General features: G+C 41.5%; 1 protein-coding gene across 4 annotated transcripts in view; it reads left to right on the top strand.

Moving 5' to 3' along the window:
• The window catches only part of zranb3 (zinc finger RANBP2-type containing 3), a 71,273-nt gene extending 56,499 nt beyond the window's left edge, over positions 1-14,774 (top strand). For all 4 annotated transcript variants that reach the window (XM_008112641.3, XM_008112646.3, XM_008112636.3 and 1 more), the window contains 6 exons: positions 433-534; positions 5,987-6,132; positions 8,134-8,277; positions 9,712-10,108; positions 12,829-12,960; positions 13,874-14,774. In XM_008112641.3, the coding sequence (XP_008110848.1) occupies positions 433-534; positions 5,987-6,132; positions 8,134-8,277; positions 9,712-10,108; positions 12,829-12,960; positions 13,874-13,972 (1,020 nt within the window). In that variant the 3' untranslated portion in view covers positions 13,973-14,774. The remainder of the gene's footprint in view (positions 1-432; positions 535-5,986; positions 6,133-8,133; positions 8,278-9,711; positions 10,109-12,828; positions 12,961-13,873) is intronic.
• The last annotated feature ends 190 nt before the right edge of the window (positions 14,775-14,964 follow it).

A 14,964-nucleotide genomic window follows, 5' to 3' on the forward strand; every position in this document is an offset into this window, starting at 1 on the left:
TCCGCCTCTGAAAGGGGGGGGGGGGTTCTTAAAGGGACAGGATCTAATTAAGGTTCCCTCCCACAGAAAACTAAACAAAAAGGAACTGAACTAAAGGGACAATTGAGGCACAATAAAGAAAACAGTAAAAGCCTCTGAGGGGAACATGACACCCACAAAAGAGGGACTCAGTTGGCTTGCTGTCTTTAATGTCACTTTTAATGAGGATGTAAAAGTTTTGGTAAAGTAAAGTGTTTCTGAACTGTGTAGTTTTAGGAAGGAAATGAAAAGTGTAAATTTTTGGAATTGGGATTACTTTAAGAAATTGCGTTGATGAAACATTGGGGAAAAACAAGTATTTTAGTTGGGAAACCCACAAATGTGAAATATTCAAATAACTAAATGCTTTCTTGGTTTTACAAATTTAAAAGAGCATTTCTTTGACTCCCTCAGGATGGAGAGCCTTTGAATTGCAACTTCATTCCATTGGATATAAAATTAGATAACTGGGAAGATTTACCAGAGTGTTTTCAACAAAAACAGAACCGTTCATTGGTAAGCTCAATTTAGTGATTCTTGATATAGATATAAATAATGGTACATGCTTGTGCTTTTTCCATTTAATTAAAATATTTTGATATCAAGGCTTTTCTTAAAGTATTAGGTAGGCTTTTAAAGATCTTAACTGCTATTTTCGTAGATTTCTTTTTTTTTAAAAAAAATCATACATCCTATCTATATGCATAATTAAACTGCCCATCTGTAATAATGAGTAATTGAATTTTGTTGCCAGAATCATCTTTAGAAGAAGAATCTTAGCAATAAGCAATATGTTAAGATAGATAAATGTTAAAAACATTATAGTGAGTTCAAAGCAGTGCATTTGGCCATCATAGGATGCATTTGCAAATTCAATTAAGACATTTTTGTTCTTTCCTTTGTACTGCTTGTGCTGCTAAATCCAGACAACACCATATTATGATTGGATTTCTTTCCTAGCTGAAGTTTTTGTCTCTGAAAACAATTCTTGTTATCTGACAACATAGATTCCTTTTCCTGTGAATTCTTATTTTTATTACTTTGGCCCAAACGACAAAGTAAAGTGGGTAAAACTGTGCATTAACTTTCAGATATGTTAACAAGAAAATGTGTGCCAGTATTATACCAGGATTTAATACCAAATGCCATATCTGTGTATGTATTTTAGAAATATTTTATATTAGTGATTGCCAAACTCTGGTCCTCCAGGGATTTTGGACTTCAGTTCCCAGCAGCCCCAGTCACTTTTGCTAGTGGTCAGAAATTCTGCGAACTGCAGGCCAAATCATTTGGAGGACCAGAGTTTGGGAATTATTCTTTTATGTAATATTTAGCATCAGTTAACCTTTCTAGGTGTTGAAAATTTTTCATATATATCACTGAGTTGCAGTGTGGCAACCAGTGAGGTCCATTGAAGTTAATAATAATAATAATAATAATAATAATAATAATAATAATAATAATAATAATAATAAGTTTATTTGTATCCCGCCTCCATCTCCCCCGAAGGGGACTCGGGGCGGCTTACAGCAAAATCAAAATACAAACAATGATAAAATATAAAACATCAGGACAAAAACAAAAACCAATAAAAAATATACACAATAAGTTAAAAAACACAACGTAGAATTAAAACATCAGGTTAAAAACAATGAGGTTGCAATGGTGGATAAGCAAAGTGTACAGTGCACATTATGGGTAACAAATTCATAAATAGATAAAGTGCATTAGAATCATTTAAGGTCACATTAAGTATAGGGAGGAGTCCTGAGTAATATCAATCAATCAGGAATCGGGAAGAGCAACCAATGCAAAAGATCGAGGAGGATAATAATTGTGATGGAAAAAAGATGATCTTAACCAAAGGCCTGAGTGAAAAGCCAAGTTTTCAGACTCTTCCGAAATGCCATCAAGGGGGGGTTTGCCTGATCTCCCTAGGCAGCGAATACCATAACCGGGGGGCCACTACAGAGAAGGCCCTGTCCCTCGTCCCCACCAACCGCGCTTGCGATGCTGGCGGAAGCGAGAGGAGAGCCTCCCCCGATGACCGAAGAGACCGTACAGGTTCGTAGGGGGAGAGACGATCCCGAAGGTAGATGGGTCCCAAACCGTTTTGAGCTTTATAGGTGATCACCAGCACTTTGAATTGGGTCCGGAAAATAAGCGGCAGCCAGTGGAGCTCCTTAAACAGGAGGGTTGACCGCTCTCTGTATTGGGCTCCCGTTAGAACCAAGGCTGCCGAGCGTTGAACTAATTGAAGTTTCCGGGCCGTCTTCAAAGGCAGCCCCACGTAGAGCGCATTGCAATAATCCAATCTAGAGGTAACTAAGGCGTGAACCACCATGGCCAAGTCAGACTTCACGAGGTATGGTCGCAGCTGGCGCACAAGTTTTAGTTGTGCAAAGGCCCTCCCGGCCACCGCCGACACCTGAGCATCAAGTGTCAGCGATGAGTCCAGGAGGACCCCCAAGCTACGGACCTGCGCCTTCAGGGGGAGTGCGACCCCGTCAAGCACAGGTTGCCACCCAATACCCTGATCAGGCATGCGACTGACCTGGAAGACCTCTGTCTTGTCGGGATTAAGCTTCAGCTTATTCGCCCTCATCCAGCCCATCACAGCTGCCAAGCACTGGTTCAGTATCTGGGGGGCTTCCTTGGATTTTGGTGGAAAAGAGTAGTAGAGTTGGGTGTCATTTGCGTAGAGATGGCACCGCACTCCAAAACTCCGGATGACCTCACCCAGCGGTTTCATGTAGATGTTAAAAAGCATGGGGGACAGAATGGAACCTTGCGGGACCCCACAGGTCAATGGCCAGGGGTCCGAGCAGGTGTCCCCCAGCTTCACCAGCTGGGAACGGCCCTCCAGGAAGGACTGGAGACACTGCAGAGCAGTACCCCCAAGGCCCATCCCAGAAAGCCGTCCCAGAAGGATACCATGGTCGATGGAATCGAAAGCCGCTGAGATGTCCAAGAGAACCAGCAGGGTCACACTCCCCCTGTCCAGCTCCCTGCGGAGGTCATCCACCAAGGCGACCAAAGCCGTCTCAGTACTGTGACCAGGTCTAAAGCCAGACTGCGATGGGTCCAGAAAATCAGTGTCATCCAGGAAACCCTGAAGCTGCGAGGCAACCGCCCGCTCCAGGACCTTACCCAAGAAAGGGAGGTTTGAGATAGGTCTGTAATTGTTTAAAATGGTCGAATCAAGGGAGGCCTTCTTCAGGATTGGCTTCACTATGGCCTGTTTAAGGGAAGATGGAAATTTACCTTGATCCAAAGAGGAATTAATTATCCTCACAAACCAGTCTCGCAACCCACCTCTGGCTGATTTAATTAGCCAAGAAGGGCAAGGATCCATGGCACAGGTAGTTGGTCTCACCGCCTCAAGGATCCTGTCCACATCATCTAGGTGAACAAGCTGAAACGAATCCCACAAGATAGGTGCCTCGGTTAACTCACATGGCATTTCAGCAACGCTAGCGTCCAAGTCATGACGGATCTGAGCGACTTTGTCTGCAAAATGGTGCGCGAACTCGCTGCACCGAGTCGCCGTGTCCTCGGGTGCCCCCCCACCCCCAGGAGGGTGGAGGAGCTCCCCGACGACACGGAACAACTCCGATGGTCTATTAGTTGCAGACGCTATGCGGGCAGTCGTGAAGGTCTTCCTGGCTGCCCGCAAAGCCGCGGAGTAGGCACTAATAGCAGCACTAGCCCGTGCTCGGTCAGAGGCGTCCTGAGTCTTCCGCCAGCGGCACTCTAGTCCTCTTCTCTTGCGCTTCATCACTGCCAACTCCTCTGAGAACCAGGGAGCCGACCTGACTGCGCAAAGAGAGGGGACGTTCGGGAACAATCATGTTAATTGCCCTGGACATCTCGCTATTGTAGCGGTCTACCAGGGCATCAACAGGATCGCCAGCCTCCATGACAGGAAACTCCCCAAGAGACCTCAGGAATCCATCAGGATCCATAAGTCTCCTGGGGCGGACCATCTTAATGGGTCCACCACCCCTACAGAGGTTTGAGGTCACGGTAAGTCTTAAACTGATCAGGTGATGGTCAGACCATGACAACGGAAGAATATTTTGCTCTTCCACTCTGACACCACCATCCGAAGCAACAAAAACCAGGTCGAGTGTGTGACCAGCTTGATGGGTGGGACCAGATATCACTTGGGACAGCCCCATGGTCGTCATGGCAACCATGAAGTCCTGAGCTGCTCCTGTTAAGGCTACCTCAGCGTGGATGTTAAAGTCCCCCAGCACTACCGGATGCTGGGAGACCAACGCCACATCAGAGATCACCTCTGCTAGCTCAGGTAGGGAGACTGCTGTGTTGCGGGGTGGACGGTACACCAGCAGAATCCCCAAGCTGTCCCGGGAACCTACCTTAAGATGGATACACTCAAAACCTGTAGATTGCGGGATGGTGCACCTGACCAGGGAGATGGACTGCCGAAAGACCACCGCAACCCCACCTCCCCGCCCCCCGGATCTAGCCTGCTGTTGCACCCCGAAACCTGGAGGACACAGCTGGGTGAGATTTACCCCACTGAGCTCGTCCAACCAGGTTTCAGTGATTCAGGCCAAGTCCACCGCCTAGTCCAGGATCAAATCCTGGATGATAGCAGATTTACCATTAACGGACCTGGCATTAAACAGCAAAAGCTTTAATCCGAGGGGGCTGTCATGGAGGCTACCACATCTAACCTTCTCCAGGGTCGCCAGAACTCTAGTGCGCTTCTCCCTGGGTCGATGGTGATTATTTCTCCCCCTCCCCCACACGGTCTCAATGGTCCCCCCCCCGGTCATGGCCCACCCCCTCCCCTGGGGCCCAGGCAGGTGAAAGCTGAAATTGGGGCATCCTAGTCAGCTCTCCTTAATCGGAGAGCTACATAAGTTTGAATTGTGTCTATGATAAGAGTGTAGATCTTGAGATGGTGGTAATGATAGTGGTGGTGGTGAAAGGAGAGAACTATTGGAGAAGCTAGATTGACTGAACAGAATCAGGGACTGAGGGTAGAGATCAGATGCTAGGATAGTAGTCTGAGATTGGAGAGATTTGGCTGGGCCAATAAGCTTTCCTTGGGTGAACTGAGGTCAATGCTGTGTCCCATCTCAATCTGCCTCACAGGATAGTTGTGAGAATAAAGTGAAGGAAGGAGATGGCCATATGCACTGCTTTGAACTCACTCTAAAATGAAGGGCTAACATTTAGCTAGTAAATAATAAGCACAGAAGAAAGGGACATTAGTCTTAGCTCCCATATTTCTGTGTGGGAAGCTGAGGATGAAAGTGAGTAGGAAGTTGCTGATTTCAAGCCTTCAAAGTTTTCTCAACGTATATATGAGCATATTCACTCTATGATGAGGTGATGAATCTGTTGTTGCCCTTCAGATATTTTTCAGCCCCCAAACCCATCATTCATGACCTCTTGGGAGCTGGAGTCCCTCAAACTTGTGGTCTGTATGTTTTTCACTTCTGCACTTTCTTAACAGTAGGAAATAAAATCTTTGAGTGTTGAAATTTGGAAATTGAGAAGCCACATCAATTTAATGCACCTCTTCCCTATGACATTTCATGGTTGAAGAGATTTAGCTCGCATTTCCATCCATCAGTAAAACAAACTATATAATGCCAGAAAACAAGAGTTAACAAGAAATGAACTTTGGCTATAGCTGTTGGTGACCTTCAGTGTCTGAAAGCAATTGGGGTTTTTTTTTTGGGTTTGTTTTTTTTTGTGAGGGAGTTCACTATTCAAATTTTTATTTACAACCATCCAATGTTCCCTTAAAGCAATCCAGTCAGGATAATAGTCTGAGAAACGTTACCGTGTTGACCACATCTTGGGCTTGACTGATTGAAGAGGTCATTGAACTACCAAGTCTAACCTTCAAGTTGTTTCTTCACAAGTGAACTCAGTATCATATCAGTATATCAGTATAAAGTTTTGCATGTTGTGTTCCTTCCTTTAGATACTGAAATTTGTAAGAGAATGGAGTGGTCTAACAGTCATGAAGCAAAAAATTATTAGAAAAAGTGGCCAGCTCTTTTCTAGTCCCTTTCTTGCTGCTGAAGAGATGCTGTCTAAACAACAGGCCAAGCTCAACAGTACCAAACGGTATGGGCCAGCAGCCTTTCATCTGCTTTGTTGAAGGAATGGAAAGAGGCCATAACTCAGTGGGAGAACACCAGATTTTCCTGCAGAAGTTCCCAAAGCCATGCCCTGATATTTCCAAGTACATCTTGGAAATATAGTAAGATCCCCTTATCTGTAGGGAAGGCATTCCTGGCTCGATCACAGTTACCTGAAATCATAGGTATGACCAAATGCTGTCAAATTAGTCCCAGCATACCATAGATTTATGCTGGAGGACCTTAATAATAATAATTTAATAATAATAATAATAATAATAATAATAATAATAATAATAATAATAATTGGGCAAGCCCAATACAATCATATAATATCATAAAATCAACAGTTAAGACATCAAATAATGCATTTAAAAAACAAGTTAACCTTGAGATTCTTGGAGAGGTATTCTCTCTTGGAAATGGATTGGTCCTCCAAAACCATTTTGTGGTATCTTCTGGGGGAAATGTACCATAAATTCATCTGAAGGGCCTAGCAAATTCTCAGACCGTTTTTCCTTCAGGTGCAAGTAAATGAAACTGCAGATATGGATACCATGGTTATGGTTATAGTGGACTTCATGCCAGAAGTCCTTGAAAGCTCTTTGATAATCCAGAGTAGCCCTAGACTACTAGATGGACCAGTAATCTGATGCAATGGAAGGCAGCTTCTTGACAGGTTTACAAAACTGAGGGTAATAAAAACATTATTTTAAATTGTATCCTGGTTTTAAAGAAATTTGACATTCTAAATCCAAAAATGACCTCAGATTTGCCTCATCAGATACAGTCTTTTCACAACTAGCTTCAACATTTCTATGTTGTAAGATGTGACTGAATGAAATTAGAACTGTGTGTGGTACATTTAATTTAACACCCAAAAACACATTGAAACCAGCTACAATATTTAAAAAAGATTTACAATTGCAGGCCTAAGTTAATGTCAAAAGTTATTACATCACATTCCCATGGTATGGGGATGCATTGAAAAGCTAGCAATAATGGTACTTTTAAAAGTGCATAACATGGAGGAAAAAGTAATAAAATACCATTCCTTGTCCTAAGGATAGTCCATGCTTTAACCCAGTCTTGAAGTTGCTTGTCCCTAGTAAAACTAATTAATTCTGGCAAAGTGCCTTGACTGAGGCTTCCTAGTTATTTAACATGTAAAAAGTGGAAACTGACATTAATGCTTCTTCTCAGCATCCACCATATTGCTCGATCCCTGCTTAACACTTAACACTGGACAGAAATTGTGCTCCATGTTCTTTAGCCAGTCTTGTCTGCTGGATATTGCCTTACTAGCTCTAAAGCTTTTTTTAGATAGGCTGTTACTAATGAATTGATAATTGCTCGTGAGCAGATACATTCTAATATTTGTGAGTTATCCCATAAGGGTCCTTCTACACAGCCATATAAACCAGAATATCAAGGCAGAAAACCACATAATATCTGCTTTGAACTGGGTTATCTGAGTCCACACTGCCATATAGTCCAGTTCAAAGCAAAAAATGTGGGATTTCAGTCAGCTGTGTGGAAGGGGTCTAAATCACAATGAGCAAACATGTAGTTGCTACATAATCTGACACATTTAGAAGATGCATTGCAAATTTAGTTGGTGGATTTATTTCATGATGGTTTTTTTTCTTGTTGAGGAAACTATATGAAGAAATAAATAATACCCAAATATATTGTGAACTTTTATCTAATGTTTTTGTGTGATGAAATTTGGGGTGGTTGTGATTACAACAGTGCTTTTAAGCAAAACAAGGTAAAATGATTGAATCCTTGTGTTCTTAAGATAGAAAAATTATATTTCATCATCGTATGGCTCCTTTTAATATTGCAAAACGAAGATAAATAAATATACCTTACTTATCAAGTAAAAAAGAGGTCGCCATGTAGAAGACAAGAAGAGGTATCTGCTCAGGATTTCTGCTTTTGGCTCCAACTGTGGGCTAAAAGTTTATGTTTGATATGATTCTAGGTACACAACAAAAGAGGATATTACCAAAGCTTCAGTAGAGAAAGCTGGCACCATTGGGGGCAGTGTTCGCATGGTCACGAAAAAAACTACAGTTGCCTTAAACCCTACCATCTCTGTTAAAGAAGAGGAGAAAAAATTTACAAAGTAAGTTTCAGTACTAGAAAGAAAACATTGGTGTTAATTCCCATCTGACCTTTAAAGCCTCTAAAAGCCTTGAGGCCAAGTGGGCAGCTCCTCCAGGTTATAATAGAATTGGAGATCATTGTCTGTCTGGGCTCCCCTGACAAATGAGGTGTAGAAGATGGTTTCCCCAGGGATGTCATTCTAGTTATGAATTCTGTCCCCAAAGAGTCCTTTCTGGCACCTTTCAACTCCAGGTAAAACACATTTTGCTCTCCACTTTTAAATATATATATTCTGTTTCTGAGACAGTTTACTGTTGGTTTTTCCCCTATGTTTGGTCTGTTCTTGATTCCAAGGGTTTTTCTCCCTCCTGTTCTCCATATCTTTTGTGTGTATGTGTGTGTCTGTGTATACACATACATACATACATATAATGAACCTGTGTGGTGTAGTGGTTTGAAAGTTGGATTAGGACTCTGGGGATCAGAACTTGAATTCCCGCTCAGCCATGCAAACCCCTACTGAATAAATCTGGCCTAGAAAACCATGTGATAGGGTAACCATAAGATCTGAAGAGTCTTATGGGACAGCTAATAGAAAGCAGAGCAATGTACAGTGGAAACAACTTGGGTCAGTTTTTCCTCTTGTCTCCTTTTGCCAAAATGTTAAGGACATTAAACTTTACATCATAGTTACTTCACAGAATACTCTCCTGTCTTGATTCAAAAACATTATGTGCTGTTACACATAGTTCTGTGCTTTGAGAAAAGGTGTTTGAAAGAGTTTGAACATCTTCCATATCTGTATATGCAGCATATGCTTTAAAGCCATCTTCAGAAGTCCTTGAGGTGTTCCACTTGTCTGCAGTAAAGACAATGACAACTGGAGAGAATTATATCTTCATGCTTTTTAAGACTTGTACTTTTTCTTGGAGCCTTGCCTAGCACCTAGTTTGTTGCCTTTTATTGATATTACATTTTAAACGAAATAACAGTTTTTAAGTAAATGAAATCACAGTTTTTAAGTCTCTAAATATCCTCAGGACACCAGGTTCTTTCTGATCTTGGGAGCTAAGCAGCATCAGCCCTGATTTAGTACTTGGTCAGGAGACCACCATTGAATACCAAGTGCTGTCAGCTATTTTTCAGAGAAAAATTGGTAAAAGTACCTCTGAAAACTTACTCCTGGCCTAAGAAAACCCTGGGAAATTCATGGAGCCGCTATAAGACAAGAGATTACCTGAAGGCATATACACACAATGTTTTTCAGCTATTTCATAATGTTATCTGTCTTATTTTGCTTTGATTCTTGATATTTTAGTTTGTTGTTCTATTGAAATTATGCCCAGAAAATTGACAGTCAAAATACAGAAGCATAGAATTTGACTGAAATGCAAGAACTCTGTTTTCGCTCTAAAAAAAATAGCCAACTGCTTCCTTTTCATATTTATTTTAGGCTATCTTCTGGTAAAAATGACTCAGGCTCAATCTTAGACTCTATTCAAAGTGATGATGTTGAGGAAGCTCACCTGAGCAAAGGCTACCTGCAGGCAGTGGATAATGAAGGAAACCCCCTTTGTCTCAGCTGCCAAAAGCCAGCAGTCCAGGTTGCCCAAAGCCCCGTCTCTACTGCCTGGGATGCCCGCTTTTGCTCTCACAATTGCCAGGACGACTTCTTATTCCGTACGAGCCAAGGTTACTTGAGACGCAAAGTCTTTGAAATTGAGCATGGGGTTTGTCAGACATGTGGCCTCAAGGCTCAGGAGCTCTTCCTCTGCGTCAGAGATGCTCCGAAGGATAAACGCAAGAGTCTTCTGGAAAGCTCTTGGATGTCCAGGCTTCCTTTAACACAGGTAAGATTTGCTGTTGAGGACAGAACATTTCTGTTCTCTAAATGGCCACCTGTCTTCCCATTCACAAGAAATGACAACTCTTTACCAGAGAACCAGTGATCATTGCACTTGCAAAACCTTCTGAGGTAGAGTATTCTGCTTGTAGCATATACAGGGTTGATATGTTCATATAGGTGATCCATTGAATCATAGAATCATAGAATAGTAGAGTTGGAAGAGACCTCATGGGCCATCCAGTCCAACCCCACACTAAGAAGCAGGAAATCGCATTCAAAGCACCCCCGACAGATGGCCATCCAGCCTCTGCTTAAAAGCCTCCAAAGAAGGAGCCTCCACCACAGCCCGGGGGAGAGAGTTCCACTGTCGAACAGCCCTCACAGTCAGGAAGTTCTTCCTGATGTTCAGGTGGAATCTCCTTTCCTGTAGTTTGAAGCTATTGTTCTGCGTCCTAGTCTGCAGGGCAGCAGAAAACAAGCTTGCTCCCTCCTCCCTATGACTTCCCCTCACATATTTGTACATGGCTATCATGTCTCCTCTCAGCCTTCTCTTCTGCAGGCTAAACATGCCCAGCTCTTTAAGTCGCTCCTCATAGGGCTTATTCTCCAGACCCTTAATCATTTTAGTCGCCCTCCTCTGGACGCTTTCCAGCTTGGGATGACATTTTCTTTGTATATATTGAATATTTTAGTCATCAGCAGATTTGTGGAATCTGTGTTTTTAAAACTATAACCTTAAGATTTTGTGATCACAGACTGATGTAAGATATAAAACTTATAATGAAATTATCTGGAGCCTGCATAATAAATGTTTTCAGTGGTGGACTTGAATGAGATTCAGTCCTTGCTTGCAGAAAATCATTTTTAGTTATGCCAGAGTAACATTTCAGCAGTATAGTTGATAGGAATAATGTTATTGTTGCTGTTTTTAAATAACTGGGGTCTTAGTTGACCTCCTGGAGATCATTCAAAAATCTTCTGGTAGATGCAGGTCTGGTTTTTGCACACCTCTAGATTATGGTAATGAGAGATTTGGGTGATTTTGCTTTCATCTGATTTCTGCCTTTCAAAAAATTGAGTGCTTTTTTGCTAAAAAGTTGAACTTTGTTGTTTGTAATTGAAGTCTGTGTAGTGAGATTCTATAAGTACAAAATGTGAGTGGGTTGCTGAAGAATGTAGTTAAACTATGTATTAATTCCATCAAATTAAAGCTTCTCATACACATTATACGTGCAGGATAAAAAAAGCAACTCTGTTTTGAAAAGGACAGATTATAATCATGCTTGTACAGCTATACAACACATACAATGTTACCTCAGTTTATAAGTGAGAAACTCTTTTGAAATGTGAATATGTTAAGCTTTAATCACATTTTTCAGGTCATGTTTTGATTTTCTAGTTTTTCTCAATCTTGCTGTACCTTCACCCTTAAATGCATAGAGCACTAAAGAGTATCAATTGATTGACAGTCAAAGTTGTGAGTTACTTTGCAGTTTTCAACTGCCTAACAATAGTTGCATTCAGTACAACTTAGTGTGTGTGGTACATGCAAGAAGGGAGGATGTGGCAGCCTTGCCAACTCCATTTCAGTTGAAGACGCTGGATCCTGTCTGATCTTGGAAGTTAAGCAGGGGCAGCTTTAGTTAATACTTGGATTGGAGACTGCTAATAAATGCCTGGTGGTGTAGGCAGTATTTCAGAGGAAGTAACTGGCAAAACCACCTCTGAGTTTTCCTTACCTCTATGAAATTCATGAGACAGCCGTAAGTCTACAAGTGACTTGAAAGCATAGGCTACTGCTTGTGCACAGTGCACACACTATAGAGTGAAGAGAGAATTGTTTCAGACCCACTGCAGCAGAAATGATGATGGAAGGTGGAGAACCAATGTTCTCCGCTTCTTGTTCCTGTTTACATGCCTGAATGAGAATAGAGTCCAAAAGGCACAAATCAGTGTTTTCATTGTTACGATCTTGAGTGGATAGTCCTCTTCATTTCATGCTAATGGATGTAAGGATTCTGGTCCAGGCTCTTGAGGGCATTTATACAGGCTTCTGTCAGGTTTCATGCTTTCATGTCATCCAAACCTTGATTTGGATAATCAGGAACAGATGCTTTTTTCAGGTGATGTGACTTATGACCTCGGGCTGTGCTGTTTCGACAGCAGTCGCTGGTGAAAGGGAAGGCATGTGGGATGGCTCATAGCACCTCGTGTGCCCTTCCTCCTTCCCCCATCATACAATGGTGACAGGACAGGGTGCATTGGCAACCTGTCCCTGTTTGCATCAGATAGGAGAAAGGATGGCAACGGGGGGGGGGGGGGGGGGGAGGAAAACGCTTCCCCTCCACTTTGGGAGGAATGTGAGCGGGGCCTGCCATGTGTCGTGTGATGGCATAAATAAAAGCGGCAGAATGGGGCTAAAATGCCCCATGTGAATACGTCCTTAATTGAATCAAGACTTCGTTACAGCACCTGAACTGTATCTGATGTGACTTTTTCAAGCTAGAATTGTAGACATTATTAAAGCTTTCATTTTCCATGTCATGAAAATCTAGCATGGCCATCCAATAAGGATTGGTGCTTGTTTCTTTTAAGGTCATTGCATGAGGGGAACAAAGGTTGACATACAGCTCATTCTCAGTAGAGGACCTTGGTGTTTAAATGCAACTATTGTCATTACTGGAAATGTTATAGCAACTTATGCTACTCTTTACTTGATTTCAGTTAAATGAAATTATACTGAATCCAACTGAAGGTCTCTTCTGGCAAGTGGATCATATCAAGCCAGTCTATAGTGGTGGTGGACAGTGTTCTTTAGAAAATCTTCAAACACTGTGTACAGTTTGTCACAAGGAGGTAAGTACTTTTAATGTTAACACTGTACAATAAACAAGGCCCACCTCCCGCTGGGCCTTGTTTATGAGCTCCCGCTGTCGGCTCCAGCTCCCTATGTGGGGACATGAGAGAAGCCTCCCATAAGGATGGTAAAACATCAAACATCTGGGCGTCCCCGGGGCAATGTCCTTGCAGACAACCAATTCTCTCACACCAGAAACGACTTGCACTTTCTCAAGTCGTTCCTGACATGTAAAAAAATTAATCTTACGGCTTTCTTCGATTTTTAAATGTTGACTTGAAAAAATGAAAAATAGGATTCTCTGTTTGCCCATCTGTTCTTTCATCTTGATCAGCACCTGAATCTAGCTTGTTTGACAGAATCCCATATTGAGTAATGTGACTATTAGAATTCGGTGGTTGCATAACTGAATCCAGTACTAGGTTAGCACTTTGAAGAGCCAGCAAAGTGATACATGCGGTACAGTCCTCCAATATCTGATGGCACAGCAATAGAGTGGTTCTGATCTGCATTGAGCTCTGCTAAGAGCATCAGACAATCTTGACAGTGTTCTACATATCAGCAGTTTAGTAACAGGGTTCTGTAACACCCTTGCTACGTGGTTACATTATATAGAAGTTACATCTTATGCAAGCTTGGAACAACCAATGCTAATAAGTGAGGCATTTTGAGCCAAGTGTGGTTCATCAGATGTTGATTAATTCAACTCACAACATTCCTCACTACTTTGTTGCCTAAGGTTGATGAAGAATCCTGAACCAACATCTTTGGGGACGCATTTTCCCAAGCCATTTAAAAATATTAAACATCAGATGCTGAGCTTGTGCTATAGTCCCAGCTCTCATTTACTCTGGATTCCTGCTGTGAAATCCATTTTAAATCTGATTTGGTATATGATTCCTTTTTTTACAGAGAACAGCAAAGCAAGCCAAGGAAAGAAACCAAATGAAGAGACAAAGTATTGCTTCAAAATATGGATCTGATATTACTAGATTTTTTGTGAAATTATGAAACTTTATTGGTAGTATTTCCATTAATCATGCCTTAGCATGGGTTTTTTTTAGAAGGAAATAAGGATTTTAACAGCACCCAATGACAGTTTATCCAGTTTTTAACCAGTGATAGCTACTGAAGAATTGTCAGATGAGTCAGAAAAGGATGACTATCTACGTGCACCTAGATTTTTGTTTCCAATGATGGAAGAAAATTGAGTATGTTTCACATTGAAAGACTTTAATAAAGACATTGAAAAACATTTGTTCTGAAATCCTGCTACTGACTTTAAGGCTTTTACAAGTTTTCTCTTCATACGAAGTTACTTTGATACTGATTAGTATGAATACCACCTGGGAAAAATGTGAACCATCTGTACTTTCAGCATTCATTGAACAAGTTAGAATTTAAATGTCACCTGTGCAGTGATATGGAGGGTTTTTTTTTGTCTAGTGCTGTATTGTTAAGAGCTATTTTTGATGCAACTTCAACTGGTGTGTTCAGGTTACATCCAAAATTCTGATAGGTGACCAGTGATAAAGACAAACTAGAATGAATCTGTTAAATCTGTGTAACTGATGACTTAGCAAGTTTCAAGTAATTCAATAGGTGTAATCTTCTTGGGAGTAAAAAGTGGATTTACACCCTGGATTATAAAGTGATTAATTTTGAAGTATCTTCCTGTATGCCGGCTGACCTCATTCTTTACTGTAATTGTCAGAATTAGATGTCTACAGCTGCAATTTGGATCTTTCCAGTTCATTACTGAATAGACATTTCTCACTTAGAAAAAGCAGTAAAATCCAACTGTTTCCAATAACCTTTTATCTTTCTCTTCAGTAAATGTATAAATAAGATGACAACATTTAATGTTCAAACCTAGTGGTGCCCAGAGTTTTAATACAGTTCATCCCATGGCAAGAATCCTGGTGATATGTTGTGGTATCCCATCGGTTTTGCTATCTTCATCATACTATATGAAGCAAGGTTTTAGCCCATTTTTAAGTAAG

This window comes from Anolis carolinensis, chromosome 1, assembly GCF_035594765.1.
Source record: "Anolis carolinensis isolate JA03-04 chromosome 1, rAnoCar3.1.pri, whole genome shotgun sequence".
Classification (NCBI taxonomy): Eukaryota; Metazoa; Chordata; class Lepidosauria; order Squamata; family Dactyloidae; genus Anolis; species Anolis carolinensis.